Source organism: Rhizophagus irregularis, chromosome 28 (genome assembly GCF_026210795.1).
Source record: "Rhizophagus irregularis chromosome 28, complete sequence".
In the NCBI taxonomy this organism is placed as follows: domain Eukaryota; kingdom Fungi; phylum Glomeromycota; class Glomeromycetes; order Glomerales; family Glomeraceae; genus Rhizophagus; species Rhizophagus irregularis.
The window spans coordinates 997,953-1,019,998 of NC_089456.1; the positions used below are offsets into that span (position 1 = coordinate 997,953).

Genomic DNA, 22,046 nt, shown 5'->3' on the forward strand with positions numbered 1-22,046 from the left:
TTTAAGATCGAGAACCATCTTATCAAGAAAGGCAACTCGGATTCAATATCGTGCATCTATTAATTCCTAAAAGCCGAACGTGTCGAGCTCACGTAGCTCGCTAAATGGTTTTAAAATGATCACATTACATCGCAATAGATTCTTTCCACGCGCATAAGAAACATCCTTCAAAATTACGAGAATTGCATCGCGTTCATCTCTACATTTTTTAATATTCATTGTGATGTAGAGGCGTGCAAAGTTGCAATGCGTTTCTGTTGGTTGAAATCTAACCGGAGGGAGACTTTATCAGAAATGCAAAAATTGATCAAATTACGAGACTTAATAAATCAGGTGAGTTTATCATAACTTATTTTAATGCTCTTAAAAATAAATTAATTTTATTAATTATTTTTTAATTCATTAGGACATTGTTCCAAAGATCATCATTATATATTTTGATTACTATATAACTTTACCTTGTTTTTAAACTTATTATGTTGATTTTTTCTTTTAGTATATAATTGAAGAATATAATGAAGCATCTGGTTGTCCTGATTGTAATGTTTTAGTCATCAATTAACTGGATAGGTTCAGAATTTGTCATGTGTTAAAATGAAAGTTTAATGTATACCAAAAATATATATTATAAATTTTGGATTTTAATAATAAAGAAATCTTTTGATTTCCGTAACGTAAATAATATAAATTTGATTGCACTTATTTATCAAAAATGAAAGCAACCGAGATTTATCATCAATTTCTTGAGCAGTTTACTGTAATAATGATTATTGTAAGCGATTGAATTATCGATCAATATCTTAGCTTTTTATTGAATTAAATATAATGAAGCAATAATCTGGACTCAGTCCAAACCCAGTTTAAGATATCAGTCTTTGATTGAATCCGGTCCGTCCTGGCCGTCCATGTATCAGGACCGATAAGCCCTAGGACTTTAACTGGACTGTAACAGATTTTCTCACCCTATTATGGATTACGCAATTGTGATTCGGTAAATAGATAATTTGTACAACAAACTAAATGGCAAAGAGGTATAATATTGGTTGAAATAACATAAGTTACATGCCTAAGAAAAAAATAATATTTAGGGTTTATTTTTTTTCATTAACTGTTAATAAGAATCGAAAAGTGTATTATGCTAAAATATTGTCTGCCGTCAGTCATGGAAGATGCCACATCGTCCAAAACTTAGAAACTAATGTGAAATGACCATTGATTGAGAACATTTCCCATTCAAAACTTTGATTAATAGTCTATGTACATGTCCTAATCACTGTTTTTCGTTACCTTTTTAACGTACTACGAAAGCTAAAACATAATTTTAACGATGCTAAGATATGTTGATCTAATAAAGATTCTTTTAAACCGACAAAAAGTTTAACAAACCGAAAAATATTAACACATTGTAGAAATAATTTAGCTATAACCTCTTTTTAGGTGTTTTCAATTTTTGGAATTTGCAGCTGAACTTCCTTGCAAACCGTTTAAGGGATAGGGGAAGCCCGTAATACCTTAACTATTACGAAGAATGAGGTTCTGGAGTTTGCTTTTTAGAAATCGGGACATGTTCATAGACTGTTAAGACGAAGTAAAAGCTTAGATTGAATCTGAGTGTGTCCGGAAATATCGAGATTCGAAAAACTCGTTGTAACTGAAATTGATTTATATAAGCTAGATGTTGCACTTTTACACTATACGACGAAAAAAAAAGAAGAGAAATGAGAGAACCCTAGAAATCAATCGATGAAATTTTATTTTCCGAGTTTAATAATCATCTCGATATTTTCAGTTGTTGTTACTCCACATTATATAAAAGAAGTTTGCTGTAATATAGAATATGATAGAGATTTAGCCAATATAGCGTTCCGTGTAGTTGTAGATTTTCATTAACTGGTGCTATATTGTTTAAGTTGTTTTCTACTTTTATGAAACAATACGAAATAAACTTATTCAGATAACACGATAATTTTTCATCATCTTTTTGATATACTACGGAAACCAAACCAAAATTTTAACGATATCTAAGACATTTTGATCTTATCCCTTAAGCAGTAGCGGAAAATTTTAAAGATCAAAAACTTTCTAAATGTGTATATAACTCTCACAATAAATCGTTTCTACACGTTATTACAGTGGTTTATTATTTTTCAGTTGCCGTTTAAGGGATAAATTAACAAAAGTAAACCGCTTTAGAGATACAATGAGGTGAAACACTTTATTCATAGCCAGGACGCATCTTTCAATCTTTCATGTTTCAGAGATAGTGACACATATATACAGTACATGATACAATATATAGCGAATCTAACTATCTAACTATTCCTTTGTAAAAAAATCTATCATTACGTTAAAAAAATAAAATGTTTGATCTAAAATCACATGAATAGGGATAACTACCACATTTAGTAGGAATTATACGGTTTTTTATGTAAGATTTTTAACGTTTGAAATGCAGGGTTGTGATTCGTACACTTAATGAAATAACAAAGTTGGTAAAACCCTCCTCTGGCCTCTTCGTGAGTTGTACGAAATCACAACCCTGCTGAAACGCACCTTCTACACAGGGAAAAAGAAAGTGAGATTTGATTATGTGCGTATTAATTCTTCAGAAGTCAGAACTTTGATTAACAAGCTTCATTCGGAATTCGGAATTTACCAAATTTGATTTTTTTTACACTTGTGAACGAAATTTCTCTTAAAACTTGTAAGAGTGATTTGTTGGAATTAAATGGATACTTCAAACTTTGTTAAATCCCAAAACCCGTTTCCCGTTTTAGCGGGTCGCCCATTTATTGAAATTAAATTCGTTACTAGACGGTACGGCACTGGAAGCCACGCAGCTTTTGCTGCATAATCGGGGCAATTCCTGTAGCTTAGGTTGACAAATCCATCCACAATGATTTGGCATTTGTATCTCTTCAAAACTTTCATTTTCTGCAAAATTCAACAAGATTTTGATCATATCAGCAACAGCTAATTCATCTAAATATTTGATATTTAGATTTCATCTGATGCATAATTATACAAACATTTATATAATCTGAAATCAATCAATTTGCCAATAAATTTGTCTAATTGATTTGTGAAGATATTACGTTCATCATTTTCATGACTCTTGATGTCATTATCTGGACCAATATATACATAAGAATGGAATTATTTTGAGCCCTTCTAATTCACTAAGATTTGATTATTTAATTCTTTTAATATATATTCAAATAATAGTAAGGTTTCTTTTCTTGATAGAGTCCAGGAGACTCCTCCATACCGATCATACTGGGAATGCTGAATTTTCACATATAAAAGAGTGCATGAATATTACCCAAATTTTCCATTACTAGTTTAAATTGGCTGAATAGCACAAGAATTGCAATATTGTCAGTATGCACAGTATATTATATTTTCTTGAGTTTCAACCATTTTTCATCTCTAATAAAATTATTTTTTATTAAAAATTTAACGTTACAGTATGTAAAATTTAATTGTAGAGCATATTATATACATATTATCAAAAAAAAATTGTCTCCAAAACCGTTCCCTACAAAAATAAAAAAAAAGAAATGTTATAACGTTTCTTTACTAGGTTATTCACAAACTCCCCCATCGTTACTTACCCAAGGTCTCCAAGACTATTCCCTATACCTTTATTGTTTAAGTCTGGTTCTCTGAGTCCAAAAGTCTGGCAACCTAAAATAAAACAAATAAGAAATGTTTAGTACGTTTCTTTAATGTTAAAAAAAGTTCGTCCAGGGAGTCCGGCGACCTAAAAAAAATAAAGAAAGAAACGTTAGTACGTTTCTTCAGTATATTTAAAAAAAACTTCATCTCCCACTTCCCGCTAACTTACGTTTCAATTTTCAAGTCTGGGTTCGTCTAAGAGCTCGTCTGTTCTTTCCCTTCCTCCTTCCTTTCTCTCATCCCTTTCCTCTTTCCTTCTTTCCTCTCCTTCTCTCCTTCTCTCCTCTATCCCTTTCTCGTCCCTTCCCTTTTCCACAACGGATTTTTTGAATTACTTTGGACGCGAATTTCGGTAAAGAGAAGGGCCTAAAGATAAAAAATGGAAAGGAACATTAGTAACGTTCCCAAATAAAAAAAAATAATAAATAAGAGCTTACCTTTTGCCAATTCGCCGTAAAACAATTTTTTTTTTTAAATAAAAGAATAAAAAAAACAATTTTTTAAAGAAAAAAAATTATATTATAAAAAACGGTTAAAATTTTTTTTTTTAAAAAAAATTATTACAATATGAATGACATGTGTGACAACGATTACCTAAAATATTCGTTGTCACACATGTCACACAATTGGTCATATTATACTGCGAGTGGAAACAATGTTTAATAGTTTCTATATATATTTTTTATTTTTGGAAATCGGAAGGTTTCATGGAATTATAAATTTGGATGTTAAGCCAGAGGAAATAAAATATTCGTTGTCACACATGTCACATATAATACTGCGAGTGGAAACAATGTTTAATAGTTTCTATATATATTTTTTATTTTGGAAATCGGAAGGTTTCATGGAATTATAAATTTGGATGTTAAGCCAGAGGAAATAAAATATTCGTTGTCACACATGTCACATATAATACTGCGAGTGGAAACAATGTTTAATAGTTTCTATATATTTTTTATTTTTGGAAATCGGAAGGTTTCATGGGATTATAAATTTGGATAAGATCGACAGTTAGAATTCTAGGAATTCTATTTATTACTTAATTCGGCCTTATTTTATGATATTTATTTTATACGTTTTTTATAAATACAAGCGGAAACTTCAATGTGTCTTTTTTAAAAAATTCTTCTATCATTAATTTTTTGAAATAGAAATTAGAAAAAAAACTTAAATATTTTCATTTTGCTCTCAAATTAAAACCTTTCTTAAGTAAATTATTATTTTTCCTTCATTATAACTATCGGAAATTTTTGTGTAGTACATAAAAAATCACAACACAATTATCGGAAGTGAAAAATCATCTCAATTTCCATAAATTTTTTTTATTATTTCTTTTTCTTGAGTTGTTTTTATCTTAACAGAGAACAAGACTTTTTTTTTCCTTTAAAAATTTTGATGGTTCGTTAAATTCACGTACCAAATATTTATTATTTTTTAAAACGCGATCTGTTTCTTTTTTTTCAAAAATTTTTTTTTAAATTATTTTTTAATTAATAATTATTTAAATATTGTTTTTGAGAGAGAAACAAAAAGATAAATCGGATTAAGCATAACAAGAATAACTTTGTCAGTTATATTTGTTAGTATCAACCTGGAAGGTTAAAGTGAGTTGATTCGCGATCGAATAAATTTGTTGGAAAACGAATGAGAAAAAAGCAAACAAACAAACAAACAAACAATTAATTAATTAACATTAACTTTTAACATTATAAAATATATTATATATATAATTACAAAAACGTTATACGCACACGACACATAAACATATCATCACAATAATATCAACAAAAAAAGGAACTAGATATCAATATAATATGGATTCTACCAATATACGAGAACTTATACGAGATGACATTAACATAACAGTTCAAATGCCGTCAAAGCTTGTATTAGTCAAATTAAATCTTAAAGCTAGCTTATCAAAAATTCGTGATAAACTTGAAAAAAACAGTGAAGTCAAAATGAACGATACATTTTCATTTGCAAAGATGATCAACAATAATAGTAGTACTAGTGAAAGCTTGTTAGCCGTAATAGCAAGAGAAGATGAAGAGATAATAATTTTAGAAAATATTATAGACGTAAAAAATGATAAGTTTTTATATTTAAAATCAGAACCTGAAACTAAACCTGATTGGAGATTTTTTGAAGATAAGCTTAAACTAGGATATGGGAGTAATGTAACTTTAAAAAAAGCCAATAGTAGAGCATTCACAATAGTGGATTGTGAAATGGATAAAATCGTTGATGGATATGAAAATAGAACGATTCAAATTGATTTGGAAGAAGATAAGACTATAAAAAATGATTTTCTTTTAATCGCAGATATTGATATTCCAAATTTTGCAAAATTGGGAGTATCAATCAAAAATTCAAACATCAAAAATTCTAATGTTACAACTAATTTAACTTATAATATTATTGAGTACAATAAAATGTCTTTAAAATTTAAATTAGAACCAACTACTGGGTTTATTGAAGCAGTAAAGGGTGTTATAGCGTCCAAGGATCCTAGAAAATTTAAAGATATCATAAATGATTTTGGTCGATTTATTTCAAAAAAAGTTATTTTGGGTGGAAGAGCTTATTCTATTGCAAGAGAAAATTTTGAAGAAAATTTCGGTGAATATGTTAAAAATACTGATTGTCAGGCTTCAAATATTAAAATTGAAAAGAAGTCTTCAAAATCATTAAGCAAAAGTAATTCTTTTAAATATCAAAGTTTTAAATTATTTGGAGGAAAAGAAGTTTGTTCTAACAACTTTAATGAATCAGATTGGGTAGAATCTTTAAATGGTTTTAAAAATTGGAGTTGTATAAAATTTGAAGATCCGGTTAATATTTTTCAACTTTTATCTGAAGATTTGCGTAAACAAATTTTATTATTAGTTGGAAAAAAAATTCTTTATACAAATACTGAAGATTATACTTATTATTTATTTGTACCTGGAATGTATCATACTTTTAAATTAAACATTCCAGAAAATATTTTAGAAATCCTTCAACATAAAGATGCTGAATGTAGTATCTTTTCAACAGTTATTGATGAAAAAGGAAAAGATACCTTTAATTGTCAAGTTATTTGGCCACCAAATGAAAATCCAAAACTTATAATTCATTGTATTCAAAAAAATTTTAGAAAACGTGAATGTAAATTGAAAATTATTTGGATGATCGTTGGTTACGACATAAATTTTGATTTTAATCATTCAGATTTTAATGTTAAATTGAAAGTTTTAAAAAATAAATTTAATGTATCAAACCAACAAGCTATAACTAAAGAATTAGATTTGGAATATGATTCATCAATTCTTTGTTTTGGAATTCCAGTATTAAGCAAGTTGGATTCTTCAAATAATTCTTTAGTCATTGGACATCATTTTTCTAATGATAGAGAAAATAGAAAAATTGGATCATATATATTTTCTTATTGTTTAGAAAAAAATCACTATGTTAACTTACCTAATTTTACATTTTATACACTTATTATTTCAGACTATACCAATTCTAATAATTATGGAATCTCAACTTTTCAACATACTAATAAGATAAGAAAACTGCTCAACTTTATTAAATTTAATTCTCTAGAATCAAAACCAAAATTTTTTAGTTTATATTTAACAGAAAACAAATTTGCTCCAATTTTCTTAAAACAAAAAACCCACGAAAATAAAATTATATACATTAATGTTAGTCACTGTAATCAAGATAATTGTATTTGTAAGAACAAAAAAATCAAGAAATTAGAAAGTAATTTGAAATACGCATTCTTTGATCCAAAGGATTTAAATTAAATCAAAATTTAATACTTTATGGAAAAATTCAACAAAATTATTATTTTAGAATTTGAAAAATTTTTCAATTTTTTTTTATTTATATATTACACAATTCAAAAGAAGATTATGAAGGAAAAAAAAGAGATTATGAAAGAAAAAAAAATTAAGATTAGGCCGGGCAAAAAAAATTTTTAGATTCTCGTGACATAAATTTTAAAAATGACCCGGCCAGCCAGAATTTTTTTTTATATATGTAAAATTTTCATTCGTGAAATTTTTTACGCTCATTTGGCCAAAAAACTCAACATCACGTGATAAAAATTTTTACTATAAAAAAACTGACCCGGCCGGGTCACGAGAATCTAAATTTTTTTTTGCCCGGCCTTATGAAGGAAAAAAAAATAAGTTTATGAAGGAAAGAAAAAATAAGATTATAAAGGAAAAAAAAAATATATTAATTTAAAATCCGATATTTTGTTTTTGTGGCTCGTTCGTATCATTTTAATTTACTTTAAGAGGTAGATTTGCTGTTTATGTAAATTTATCAGGAATACGATAATTCATTAACATATTTATAAATAACAAAATTTTTTTGTTTACTAATTGGTCGCCAGTGAAAATTTTTCAAGTTTATTTATACTTTTCCTACTTTTTCCCTGTTAATGTCGCATGATTTTTACGGCGCAGCTGTAATTTTTGACTCTCCTCGTGTTATTTTTTTTGACCCGCATATACTGTATTACATATAGGAGGGTCAAAAAGGATGTCGTGAAATAACTAAAATTAATTAATTATATGACTACAATATCGCTGTGAAACTTACCAATACGACTATACCGGGAGTCGGACAATTATGATAAAGGTCATAATATCTACTATGCTAAAAATTTACCTTTGCCATCCTAAACTTACTTTAAAAGCTATAGGCACAAAACTTTGTGAAAATGGTTGCTTGTCTTTTGTTTATAACTGCAATTTAAAATTTATTTTTTGTATATTTCTATGTATACTGATAGTGAAAAAGCGTATATAATTTCCTAAAATTTTGCCTTGTTACATTAGATTTATTTACAGTTCTGGTCGATAAATTTGTAAGATTTTGACGTTAAAAGACTTTTCTCTCTAAAGCTGCATTTTTTCTACGATAGTTTATAGTATTAGATTAATAAAATATTATGTTAAATTATGTGTAAAGTTTAGATCATAGTCAGATGTGACCTCAATTATAATTATCCTTCAGTGCTTTGATACACTTCATTGGATGATGGTTCAAATTTCAATTTGAACGTCAAGTATATGTATGGCATTTATACCATAACTTCGATCATTTACAGTTTTGGTATAAAATAATGTGGAAAATGCAATAGTAACGATCTTGTACTTCATATGAAGCTACGTGAGATAAAAGAAATTTTTTACTTTCGAATTCACATTCACCCTTAGAGCTTATATTGATATATAATCAACCGCCTTGGAGATTTATTAAAAGCTTATTTATTTCAACATCTATAAGAACACTTAAAGTTATGTTAATGTCTAATTGAGATGGACTATTCTAATAATAAAATGGACATTTCATTCTGGTCACGTACAATTCAGAAAATTTTTATATCAAAGAACGCGGTGATACTGCAAGTATTAAGTTATTTAATCAAATGTTTAATTATACTTTTCAAATGTTCGTATTTGCTAAAATCTTTTCTATAGTTTTTGCAAAGATGGTGAAGAACAAGATGAAGGTGAAGAGGAAGAGAATGATTAAGTTTTTACAGCTATCGTCATTTTAATGATTGTTCAACATAACCTTCCATTAAAAGAGAATCTGATGGTTGAACAGTAATGTAATTAGCACAATGATTGATCTCAAAGTACTGGTCAACATTTTTAGATGTTGTCATGATTAAAAATATACCATGATGCACCACTACTTACTGCAGCAATTAGCAATGGCGAATGATGCATGAATTCATCATGTCTGAATGGTACAAATAATTCTATCGATACGTCTATTAATATGACTTATTACAAAAGTCAAGATTGAAGTGGATCATGTTTTTGGTATGTGCGTTTTGAAGCGTAATTTTAACATTTTGATTGAGAGCTTGTTACAACTTAAAAGCAAGGATTAATTTATAGATCAAAAAATTAGGGAATGATATGTATCATTTTTTTATTTGTTATAATATTCAGCATCAAATTTTCATTACTGTTTCGGTGGAGGAGCTAATTTAAAAAGATTGAATAAATAGCGTACAAAGTAGGAAAACCTCATTAGGTAGGTAACTAGGAAATTTATTCAAACTACAATTTAATGTTTACAGTACTTTCAGTTCGAATAATATTTTTTTTATAACTATTTTATTTAATTTACGAATGCAGGAAAACATTGAACTGTACTGCAATTTTATTTGTAAAAAATTATTGGAAGTGAGTCATATGCACAAAGTCATATTTCCATGTATCACTCCCCTGATACACTTGTCAAGTTATTCATAATTTTGGTACAAAATAATCTGGAATAACGATCCTGCACTTTATTACGCAATTTGTAGGCTTGTGTAAGTTGAAGGAAATTTTTTGTTTTTAATTCACGTTAACTGAAGATATTAAAAATTTTTTGAACCTTCTAGGGCTTACATCAATTTTAATGATGAAGAATTACCAACCGCCTTTGAGATTTACAAAATTCAACGTCTATAATATTAAATTGATCAATCCTTCCAAGTTCTCCTGAAAAATTTCACTTATGAAAGACTCAAAATTATTTTAGTAATAAACGGACGTTCTATCCTGATCAAAGTTGCATAATTCAAAAAAAAAATATTTGTACCAAAGGAATTGGTACTACAGATACTGAAGTTTTTTAATCAAATGTTTGATTATATTATTTACTGTGTATGTTCAATATCTTCATCATGGTTTGTAGATATGAAGAGCAAAGATAAAGATCAAGATGGAGATGAAAGGAAGTGGAGGGATTAGTTGTTGTAACTATATGTAAATTTGATTCTATGTTTAACATAAAAGGAAGTCTGCGGTGTTATCGGCTTATCGCTTTTAAAGATCATGGCGGGTAGTAGTGGAATAATTTGTATGGCTATCAATCTCAAATTACTTGCTTTTTGGATCAAAGATTCGGTTCAACATTATATTTACTATTATGTTATTATGGTGATTAAAGTGTACTGGAATGCACTCTTAACGGAAAGTTCTAAATAAACTGCTAGAAGACCTATCCGTATGTAAGCAAAAGCAATTTAAATGATTGTTTAAATGCTGTTCGAAGGAGCTTATTGCAGTAACGAGCAATGTAGGAATGAGAAATTCATCATATCTGAAAGTACAAATCTTATTCTATCAATATGACTTTGTTTCATAGGCAAGATATGTTTTTAGAGAATGTGTTTGAGTAGCTGTGGAGTGCTTTATTACATCTCATCAAAGTTAGAAACATCATTCTATAAAGTGATCAGAGGGTATACGTGATGAAAAAAGTATGTGATGAAAATGATGATGAGGAGGAGGAGAACAAGACTATTTCTCAAACTGGGGATATTAATGAAGGATAGACGCACTCTTAACAAGCAAGTCAGTCCTTGGCGACCATCGATAATGACTATCACTTCAACATTAATAATAACTATCTAAATTTTAAATACTTCAAATTTGGCCGAATTCACTGCCAAGATGTTCTTTATAAATTTGAACTGCGTTGCATTCTAAAGTGGTAAGTTTTTTTTCTTATTCTCCATGCAGTATAATTTACCTTGTTACTTTATTAATGATATTTTTTTTTTTAACTGAAAAGCCTCTGTCATCCATTTATTCGTCACTAAACTAATAGGTAAATCTATCTAAACGTTTTAGATGAGAAAGTGAATCAAAAATGTAATAGTTTCAGTGTTCCCTACACAACTATACAATCATGAGGAAATATACGAATTTGATAAATCGGAATTCAAGTTTAAATTGGCAAGAAACAATGGAACAGAATTATGACCAAAAGTAAGAGTGATTAGAAAGTAATGTATGTATATAATAAATTTTTTTTTAAAAAAATCTAAATATGAAAATTAGATTAATGAGTATTTTTTGTACAAGTTATTAATTTTTTTATGAAAACTATGATCTATTAATACATTTATTAGTTACAAATTTGAAAAATTTTATAAACTTAATTTTTTATTAGGTTTATATTAATTATTTTATAATAAAAGATGATTGACTCATTTAATAATTAAACGAAAGAATATAAATATAAATGATGTGAAAATACTGGATGAATAAGGCGTTGGGTTCCTGTTTGTTTTCTTTATATGATCCACTATCAACATTAACTAATGGGTATAAAGATTCAAAAATGAATTTCTTGTTTTTATTGGTAATAAGCTTTATTGATTAGAATATGAGTTTACAGATTTAATCAACCGAACTGTTTAACTTAATGAATAAAAAAAAAAATGTAACAATTTACGGCCATAAGAATTCACCACCATGTAGTAATACTGTAATAGTAATATAATTCGCGTTCAGTTATTTTAAAAAAAATCTAGAATAAATAGTATAATAGATTCCTTGATTTATACGTCCACGGTCCAGTCGGTCCACTGAAACTTATGCGTAAATCATGTGATTATCACAGATCACATGATTGTCTTAATGATGAACGGTTAAAATTTAATATATTTGAAATGTCTTCTAGAAATAAAATAAAATAAATATATTTGAAATATACATTCTTTTAAAGGATTCAAATTAAGGTAAGTTATTCCCTGTAAAAAATGTTGATCCGTGTTTTATATTTCTACATATGACTTTTTTTATCACTAACACGCAAAAATTACCTTCTTGTCCCTCCTCGTGTTACTTTAACTTGACAATTAATAAACATTTCCGAACCAATTTTTTTTATTTTTTTATTTTGTTGTATATTATAAAAAACCTATTTAACAGACTTTATTAATTTTATTAAACTTTATTAAAGGCTCTACTATTCTTTAAACATAATAGTAAAGTCTACTTTCTTCTTGTCTATTATCGGAACTTGAGAACTTCAAAGTACTGGACGCAGTTATACTACTTTATGAGATGTGCAAATGAACTAGAATTAACAAGGTATGCAGGTGAAAGAGAATATGGGTTTTGGTTAGGTGGACAATCGTTTAATGGTACTGTAGAATTTGAATAGTACGGTACAGTATTAGGAAATGAAATTGGTAAATTTGTACTGTACCAACTTCTTTTTAACTTCTTGCTTAAACAATAATAGATCCGAAAAACAATTGATTTTTTAAAAATTGACGCTGCATGACAGTGTTTGCAGACATCTCTGAACGGACCATTCCATACATAATCAAAACATGTACATTCTCCTGTTTTTATATTGATTAAATAATATTCGGAATGTTCCAAATAATCCGGGATCTTGTTTAAAATAAAAAGCTCTGTAAAAATAAAAATTATCTACTCTCATTTTGTTAAAAAAACAATTCTGTTTTATTTCCTGTATGTAGTACAAAATTTGTATTTTTTTTTATTTTTATTTTATTTCACAAAGTGAACGAAGTTACAAAGACTTTAAAACTAATACCGAAAGTAATTCGAAAACTGAAAAAGTACAAAATTTGTATAACGATTGGATAAACAAATATCACAAACATATCACATATCACGCGATTTTCAAAACCACCCACATGAGTATTTATAAAAAAAAATGAATGTAGTATCACAATAAAAGCTATTGCTTAATAATCAATCAATCAATATAAATCAAGTAAATCAGTATAAATAATACCATAGGTTCTCTCTATTCTTTTAATAAAACTCTACTTGCTTTTACTATGAGTACCATGAGCGAAATGAGTTGAAGTTAGTTCCGAAAATAGGAGTGAAGACATAAAAGTGCTTTCTAAAATACTTTCCTTGGGTGATACAAATAAGTGAAAAGCTCGAAACAATCTATAATCTTTTTCTTTATCATTTAGGCTTAAGCGAATTTATAAAAGAATATGCGGGACTTCTCGTTGAAATTATAGAAATATGTGCGTTGACGATCCCATTATCGTCATTAAATGGGCCAACCCATTTCCGCGTAACGGCAGAACTCAGACGAAGGTATTTTTAATTTTATTTGTTATTCATTGTTCAAAATTATTTTAGCGCGCGCTCATTCAACATATCACGACGCATGGAGGCGTTAAGAATTTAATTCAGATACAATTTTCTCATTTAGAAGTGGATGTCAACTAACTAGCTGTTTAAACGGCTTTCCAGCTTGGTTAGTGTTAAGCTTTATTATTATTATTTTCTGGAAATATTTGCAATGTTTCTAACTTCTCAAATATAGGTCGTACCATGATCGAGTTAACCAAAATGTCCCAGATATCGGACTGTTATAGAATAACCAAGGTACGGCCGAATTAGAGGATTATCAGCGTATCTTCAACATCTAATAAGAAGATGATACTCTTATTAATTATTTTTTGCATATATATTATACTAAATATCCTTTAAAAGAATCATTAATGTATTATTCATTAAACATGTATTTTTAATATAAGATCAAAAAGTTATTTGCGTCTTTGCAGAATATTTTTTATGTGTATGTCTACATGTTTATAAACTATAAAGTTCAATCAAATAAAGTGATTGTTTTAGTTATTACAAGAAAATAATCCTAAGCGCAGAAGATATTCGGTAAAAATCTTGCCGAATGTATAGGGGCTACGAATCTACCATTTTTTTCTAAGACTATTTTATATTTATTTTTTGCGCATCATGTATTCAGTCACGCTATTATCATATCAATAAAACAATATTAGGGTATGGATAAATTTTCTGACAATCAATATTTCGCCTGGTCCACTCATTGCATTCGTGCCCAGAAAAAAACTGCAGATAAGAAAATACATTTCTTGTTTGGATTTCACAAATAAGGGTTTGCTTATCCTTCAGGCTCGCGCTCTTTTGTTCGAGTATTTATGAGAAAAAAAGCAGGGATGTGTGTGCTAATCGTCCGTGATTTGCAAGGGGTAATGGTGAAATGTAGTGGAGTTCCAGGAACTATAGAATTCAAGTGCTATAAAAACGGTCATGTTTCGCTTCGCTCATTCATAGTCCCTCAACATTAGGAACCTCGCATATAGCATCCTAAAAAATCTAGGGGATGATATTAAGGATAAAGAATTTAATGAATTGGGAATTGTTCACAATGCGAGAGAGACATCATTTCCGTAACTTTTGAAGCATTCACAACATTGCCTTGTGGGCATATATTTCATAAGGGATGTATTCAAGAAAACCACTGCCCTTTTCTAATTGCACCGCAACAGTTAAGCCTGTTATCTAGGAGAATGAGCAATCAGCTTCAGATACGCCCACCAGTAATCCAAGAAGAGGTGTGCCGGATCAAGAGATGGCGTGGATGACTCAGTAAATTTTTTGAGATATGGATCCTTAAGGATTCCATAAATTGCTTCAGAGTCCTTAAGGATCTGTAATTTTATGGATTCTTTAAAAATCCTTATTGATTTGTAAAATATCCTTAAGGAATCTCTATAAGTTTACAGTTCCTTAAAGATTCCTATATAAAAAATCCCTATGTATTCCTTAAATCTAAATCTTTAAAAAATTTTATTTTATATTTCATTTTTATTTTAAAATTGAAAAATCACGTGTATCACGTGTTGTAATCTTAGTGCGGCCATATATCGATATGGACCCCAGTCGCGCCATCATAGCCTTCTTCCCTCTCTCACCTTTTCCTTTTTTCGTCCTATTTCTTCACTCTGTTCTTTCCCTCTCTCTACAAAATCTATAATGAAACGTTAAGTAACGTTTCGCTATTTTTTTTTTTAGACGGTTCTTCCAGGTTTCTTTGGAGGCGATATTCTGGTAAATTTTAAAACTTTTTTTTATCTATTTCTTCTTCCTTTTAATGAATGGTTTCTAACAGTTCGTTTCTTTTTTTTAGGCTGTTCTTTCAGATTTTCTTACGGTAAGATATTTTTTTATTAAATTTTCTTTATTTTAACGAAACATTAACTAATGTTTCTTTTTCTTTTTTCTTTTAGACGGTCAGGCCTTTTTTCTTTTTTTAATCCTTGGCACGCGGCATTTCGGTAAGTTCAAACTACCGTGTTTTAATTTTTTTTTTATTTTAACAAAACGTTAACTAGCGTTTCATTTTATACTTTTATTTCCTTTTTTTAGACGTTCTTTTTTCAAGTACTTGAACGTGAATTTCGACAAGTAAAAAAGATATATATTTTTTTTTATTAACGAACTTTTACTAACTGTTCATTTTTTTTTAGATGACTGGGTTATCGGGTATTCAAACGGGACATTTGGCATATAAAACAAAGAAATAATTTTTTCAATTTTTTTATATGGAAAACGTACACTTTTTTTAGCTTATTCCCTTTCCATGAGTTTTTTTTTGCATATAAAATACAATTTTCGCAACATGTCAATTAATTATTTCTATTTTAGTGTTTATGTATTTATTTCCAATTATGACTATAACTCTATAAATGCTGTCAAAATTCTTGAATTATGGCAGTAATTATGGCTAATTAATCAAATACGGTAATAACATTCGATAATTGGAAATATTGGATGGAAATACTTAATTACTAAAGAACGGCATTATCGTAAAATTGTACAATGTAAACCATTTTTATTACAATGATAAATGGATGATGATATTCTGTTTCCTAGATTATTTGCATATGTGGTATTACTTTCAATTGGGTTTCGCAATTTTTCGATTTACAATACATGCAAGAAAAATATAATCTGCCACGCGCACAATGTAATCTTTTTACAAACGTGCACTTTTTTCATTTCCATGAGTTTTTTTTTGCATATATAATGCAACATGTCAATTAATTCGTGCTATTTTAATGTTTAAGTATTTATTTCCAATTACGTCTATAACTCTATAAGTGCTGTCAAAATTCTTGAATTATGGCAGCAATTATGGCCAATTAATCAAATACGGTAATTATAACATTCGATAATTGGAAATATTGGATAGAAATACTTAATTGCTAAGAATGGCATTATCGTAAAATTGTACAATGTAAACTATTTTTATTACAATGATAAATGGATGATTATATTCTGTTCCTAGATTCTTTGCATATGTGGTATAACTTTCAATTGGTTTTCGCAACTTTTTGATTTACAATACATGCAAGAAAAATATAATCTGCCACGCGCACAATGTAACCTTTTTACAAACTTTCATTTCCATGAATTTTTTTTTGCATATATGATACAACTCTCGCAACATGTCAATTAATTCTTACCATTTTAGTGTTTATGTATTTATTTCCAATTATGTCTATATAAGTGCTGTCGAAATTTTTGAATTATGGCAGCAATTATGGCTAATTAATCAAATACAGTAATTATAACATTCGATAATTGGAAATATTGAAAATATTGGAAATACTTAATGGCTAAAGAATGGCATTATAAAATTTTGTTGATCGTACAATGTATACTATTTTTATTAACAATAATGAATGGATGATGATATTCTGTTTCCTAGATTCTTTGCATATGTGGTATTACTTTCAATTGGTTTTCGTAATTTTTTAATTTACAATACATGCAAGAAAAATATAATCTGTCACGCGTACAATGTAACGTTTTTACAAACGTGCACTTTTTTCATTTCCATGAGTTTTTTTTTTGCATATATAATACAACTCTCGCAACATGTCAATTAATTCTTACCATTTTAGTGTTTATATATTTATTTCCAATTATGTCTATAACTCTATAAGCGCTGTCAAAATTATGGCAGTAATTATGGCTAATTAATCAAATACGGTAATTATAACATTCAATAATTGGAAATATTGGAGGCATTATCGTAAAATTTTGTTGATCGTACAATGTAAACTATTTTTATTACAATAACAAGAATGCGTTGTTGTTGGGGATCAATAGTAAGTATGATATTTCCCATACAAGCATATCGACGAGCTTCACTTCTTCGTTTCACTGGCAGATTTTCAGGTCTGTGACACCGCCTATCCTCTTGTTGTGTACATCCAAGATATGCTGTGGCACAACCTGTAAAAATATTCTTTCTTGTATTAAGAAGTATATACTGTATATCCCAGACCTCCAAATAATAACCAGACCCATCTTTAATCAGTAATATGAAATATTTATTAATTGGCGGAAATTTTTCATGATTTTTTCAAGATCATATACATAGGGCTGAAATTCTGGAAAAATGCATTCAACAAGTCGTGAATCAAGTTGCTCTATTTCAAATGCTAATATTACTGGTTCATTCAAGTCTTCTGCATCTTGAAACCGCTTGAAAATTATTTCTTGTACCTCTTCCAAATCATATAAAAGTCACCATTAAATTCATTGACATTATTGTCATCATCTTGCATAATATCATCTAGTAGCTCAAGATTCGTAAGTTGGGAAAAGGGAGCAAAATTGGGGGTATAAATAACAATGGCCTTGTTTTATTACTTCACACCCACACCACCACCCGCATGTAGGATATACTGTTAAAATTAAGATAAAGCCCAATGTGGTGAACTTTATTGATTTATAAAATACTAAATGCTAAACGAGTTCGACTGGAATCAGTATTTATTCGAGGAATCGGTTCATTTCAAGTTCTTTTTTTTCTGGAGATCGGATATATTTCTTTTCGCGTATTCTTACGTTTTTCATAACATTTATTGCAAGTTGAATACTCTTTCTGTGGATTGGTACTACAAGGACGGTAAAAATCTGCCCTTTTCTTTATGCATGAACAGCGAGTACAATTTTTTTCATTAAAATTCGGACCAGAAAATTCTATTGAATGGACGTTTTATATTGTATGATTTTTTAATTTATTCAACCTTAATTTTCAATTTTAATTATCATATTAGATCACGAACAAAATTAATACCTCTCAAAATTTCTTTATTCATTTTAGTTTTCTTTGCGCAGTGTTTTTTAAAGTAAAAATAAGTGATATTAATCAAATATTTAAAATAAATGTGTGTTATACACAAAAGCGTGAATCCCTCCCATTAATGACCTATTTTAGAACGCGAATCGCGAGATTTTATGCATAAATAATTAATAATTTAGTAGTACTGAAACGTGTTTTACTGTAATTTATTTTATTTCTTTGACTTAAAGTCTTAAACGAAATTGTTAACTTTTATTTACATATTTTATATGTTTTAAAAAAATAATTTGTCAATATTTTAATTTTACGAATAGAATATATATTTACCGACGTCGGATCAGATGCGTCACGTGACTGCCATTTGTTTTTTGCCGTGGCTAGGCAGCTAGGCCTAGGGCCAAAACCAAAACCTTTTTTTCATTGGACAGGTTTGGACAGATCACATGACAAAAAAATTTAATTTTGGCCAGAATTATGACTAATTTTGGCTAATATTTAAATTTTAGTTCAAATTATTAAATTATTTCAAAAATCTTTAAATATCATTTTTAATATTATTTGATTTTACATTGATTTTTTATCATTTAATTTATTAAATATTTACTTTAATATTCCAACATTATATTTATATCTTATTTTTAGTTTCAATTGATGAATATTAGAACTTTTAAACAGTTTTAAACTGTCCAAAACTATGTCCAAAATTATGTACAAAATTGTCCAATTAAAAAAACCAATTGGACAAGTAGAAAGGACATGCCTAGGTCGGCCTCCGTTATGAAGTGGCATAAGTTAAAATATTAAGGTGTAAATGTAGTAAGGTTATAAGCAAAGTATAAAGAAAAAAAAAAAGATAATCTTGAAATGATCTACAAATAAGCCCTTAGTCTTACTAAATATGGGGTTTGGACAGTTTTGGACATACTGCGCTAGGGTACTATTAATTTGGCACCTGATTTCATTAGGAATAGAAATCGGTGCCCACGCGTTAATTATTAATATGATGAGTTCACGTAGTCGCGTACTAATTTATAACTTTCGTTCTTCACGTTGTTTTCGCCTTTGAAATAACTATGAAGTCTAATAAACAAAAAAAATTTTTATGTTATTTCTTTTTAAATACTATAAATTCGTAGTTGACGCTCTTGCTAAAACTAGATTGATTGTTCAGCAGTGTAAAAACTTTAAGTGATTAATAACAGAATCCCAATTACTAAAATTAAGTGCTTATAAGGAGGCGTTCTTATATAGAGTGATTATATGGAGGTTTGACTGTATTCATATTTTTGGATTTTCTAACTAGTTCTAACGAACTTTCAGTTCAGAATACCTCAAATGAACAAGCCAGATCAAGAATTATGACAATTGCAAGAAGGGAGGATTTACAAATTCAATTGACAAACTCATTGGAGAAGCCAATTGTGAAGCTCATCGTCTTGAACTCGTTAGTCGTTACCAAAAAGTTATTTTAGGAAATTTGCAACTGTAGGATCTTTTGTAAAAGCTGCTGATGCAATATCTCATGGTTATGGTAATGGAGGTTTAATACCTTATTGATGAAGTTGTGATCAAGAGTGTTTTGCTGTAATGAAAAATATAATTTGATGTATTTTTTCTTTCTTATATTGTGTAGTTAGGGGAGTTGATAGTAGCGTATAATTGAATGTGTAGTATTTGTGTTTTAGCTTGGAAGGAATGTTAAATTTTTTATGAAATTGTTATCAAGTGTTTAGTGTAAGCCATTTGATGTATTTGTAGTTAAAAGAGATGGGAAAGTGTACGAGTTGATGGGTAACATATAATAGAGTGTGTTCTATTTATTCCTTGGTTATATGGTTGGAAGAAACGAGATCAGGAGTGTTTGATGTGCAACATGGATTATTATTGATGTATTTTTCTTTTTTATCTTGTATAGTTAGAGAAGATGTGGAAAAATATGAGTTGATGGATAATGTATAATTGGATGTGTTCTATTATTTTCTTTGTCTTGTGGTGTAGAAGGAACGTTAAATTCCTTATTGATGAAGTTGAGTTTGATGCGCAACGAGATTTATTATTTGATGTATTTGTGGTTAAAGATGGGGAAGGTTATAGTTGACGGATAGCGTTGTAATTAGTATTAGTGTCTTGGCTTGGAAGGAACGTTAAATTCTTATGAAGTTGAGATCAAGGGTGTTTGGTGTGCAACGAGGATTATTATTTGGTATATTTGCAGTTAAAGGAGATGGGAGGGTGTATGAGTTGGTAGGTAGCGTATAATTGAGAAGTGCGTAGTCTTTATGTCTCAGCTTGGAAGGAACGTTATTTCTTATAAAGTCGAGATCAAGTGTTTGTGGAACGAGGATTATTATTTGGTTTATGTTTTTATTTTTTACCATTCTTATCTTATATAGTAGTTAGGAGATGGAGAAAGTATATGAGTTGATGGGTAGTGAATAATAAGGTGTGAGAGAACTCAGCGAAGTGGAAGAAACGTTAAATTCCTTAAAGTTGAGATCAAGAGTGTTTAATATGTAACGAGAATTATTATGCGATATATATATATATTTCTTTTCTGCCTTGAATGCTGGAAAGATCAAACTAAAGAGACACTTAAATGTGAATTTCCTATTGGTACCATCTTGTGAACACTACAAAGTCATGAATGTATGTAATAAAATTTTGTTTTTTTTTTTGTTTTTTTTTTGTAATATCTTTTAACGCGATTTTTTTTTATTTTTTAGTGCAATGCATCAGTCGATTATGCTAAATGTAAAGAGAAGTGCGGAAAACGATTAACATGTGGTCATGAATATTTAAATGAATGTCATGAATGTCAAAAACTTTCTTCACAAATAAGTGGAGATACAAACGTCCCTATTGAACGCGCACATCATGGAAAATGTAAAGTATTATGTAACAAGCTATTACCGTACAAGTGTTGATAGTTTCTAGGAACTGAAGAATTGAATATTTTCACTGGGTTTGATTTTTTACGTATGTTGTAGATTCAAAGCTGCCAGAAACGCGTCGTGCTGTTGCAATGTAATTTTTTCTTTATCATATTCTGAAACTTTGAAAGGTGTTCGTAAGTATTTTTCAAAGAATTTTGGTACAACTTTAAGATCGAGAACCATTTTATCAAGAAAAGCAACTCGGATTCAATATCGTGCATCTATTAATTCCTAAAAGCCGAACGTGTCGAGCTCACGTAGCTCGCTAAATGGTTTTAAAATGATCACATTACATCGCAATAGATTCTTTCCACGCGCATAAGAAACATCCTTCAAAATTACGAGAATTGCATCGCGTTCATCTCTACATTTTTAATATTCATTGTGATGTAGTGGCGTGCAAAGTTGCAATGCGTTTCTGTTGGTTGAAATCTAACCGGAAGATTGATTAAATTACGAGACTTAATAAATCAGGTGAGTTTATCATAACTTATTTTAATGCTCTTAAAAATAAATTAATTTTATTAATTATTTTTTAATTCATTAGGACATTGTTCCAAAGATCATCCGGTAAGTAATTATATATTTTGATTACTATATAACTTTACCTTGTTTTTAAACTTATTATGTTGATTTTTTTTCTTTTATTAGTATATAATTGAAGAATATAATGAAGCATCTGGTTGTCCTGATTGTAATATTTTAGTCATCAATTAA

At 28.8% G+C, this 22,046-nt stretch overlaps 3 protein-coding genes across 3 annotated transcripts; 2 read left to right on the forward strand and 1 right to left on the reverse strand.

The window, feature by feature from the left end:
- Positions 1 to 3,462: 3,462 nt before the first annotated feature.
- On the reverse strand, positions 3,463 to 4,312 carry OCT59_018879 (uncharacterized protein; the record flags this gene model as incomplete). The annotated part of the gene is made up of 5 exons (XM_066135669.1): positions 3,463 to 3,538; positions 3,615 to 3,642; positions 3,720 to 3,763; positions 3,848 to 3,863; positions 4,273 to 4,312. The coding sequence occupies 5 exons, from the start codon at positions 4,310 to 4,312 to the stop codon at positions 3,463 to 3,465; spliced, it is 204 nt and encodes a 67-aa protein (XP_066004935.1).
- Positions 4,313 to 5,492: 1,180 nt separating this feature from the next.
- OCT59_018880 (uncharacterized protein) lies at positions 5,493 to 7,189 on the forward strand (the record flags this gene model as incomplete). Its single annotated transcript, XM_066135670.1, has 2 exons — positions 5,493 to 7,018; positions 7,174 to 7,189. 2 exons carry the CDS (start codon positions 5,493 to 5,495, stop codon positions 7,187 to 7,189), a joined length of 1,542 nt encoding a protein of 513 aa, XP_066004936.1.
- Positions 7,190 to 21,036: 13,847 nt separating this feature from the next.
- On the forward strand, positions 21,037 to 22,046 carry OCT59_018881 (uncharacterized protein; the record flags this gene model as incomplete). The annotated part of the gene is made up of 6 exons (XM_025333357.2): positions 21,037 to 21,042; positions 21,120 to 21,279; positions 21,384 to 21,420; positions 21,790 to 21,803; positions 21,877 to 21,899; positions 21,981 to 22,046. 6 exons carry the CDS (start codon positions 21,037 to 21,039, stop codon positions 22,044 to 22,046), a joined length of 306 nt encoding a protein of 101 aa, XP_025173071.2.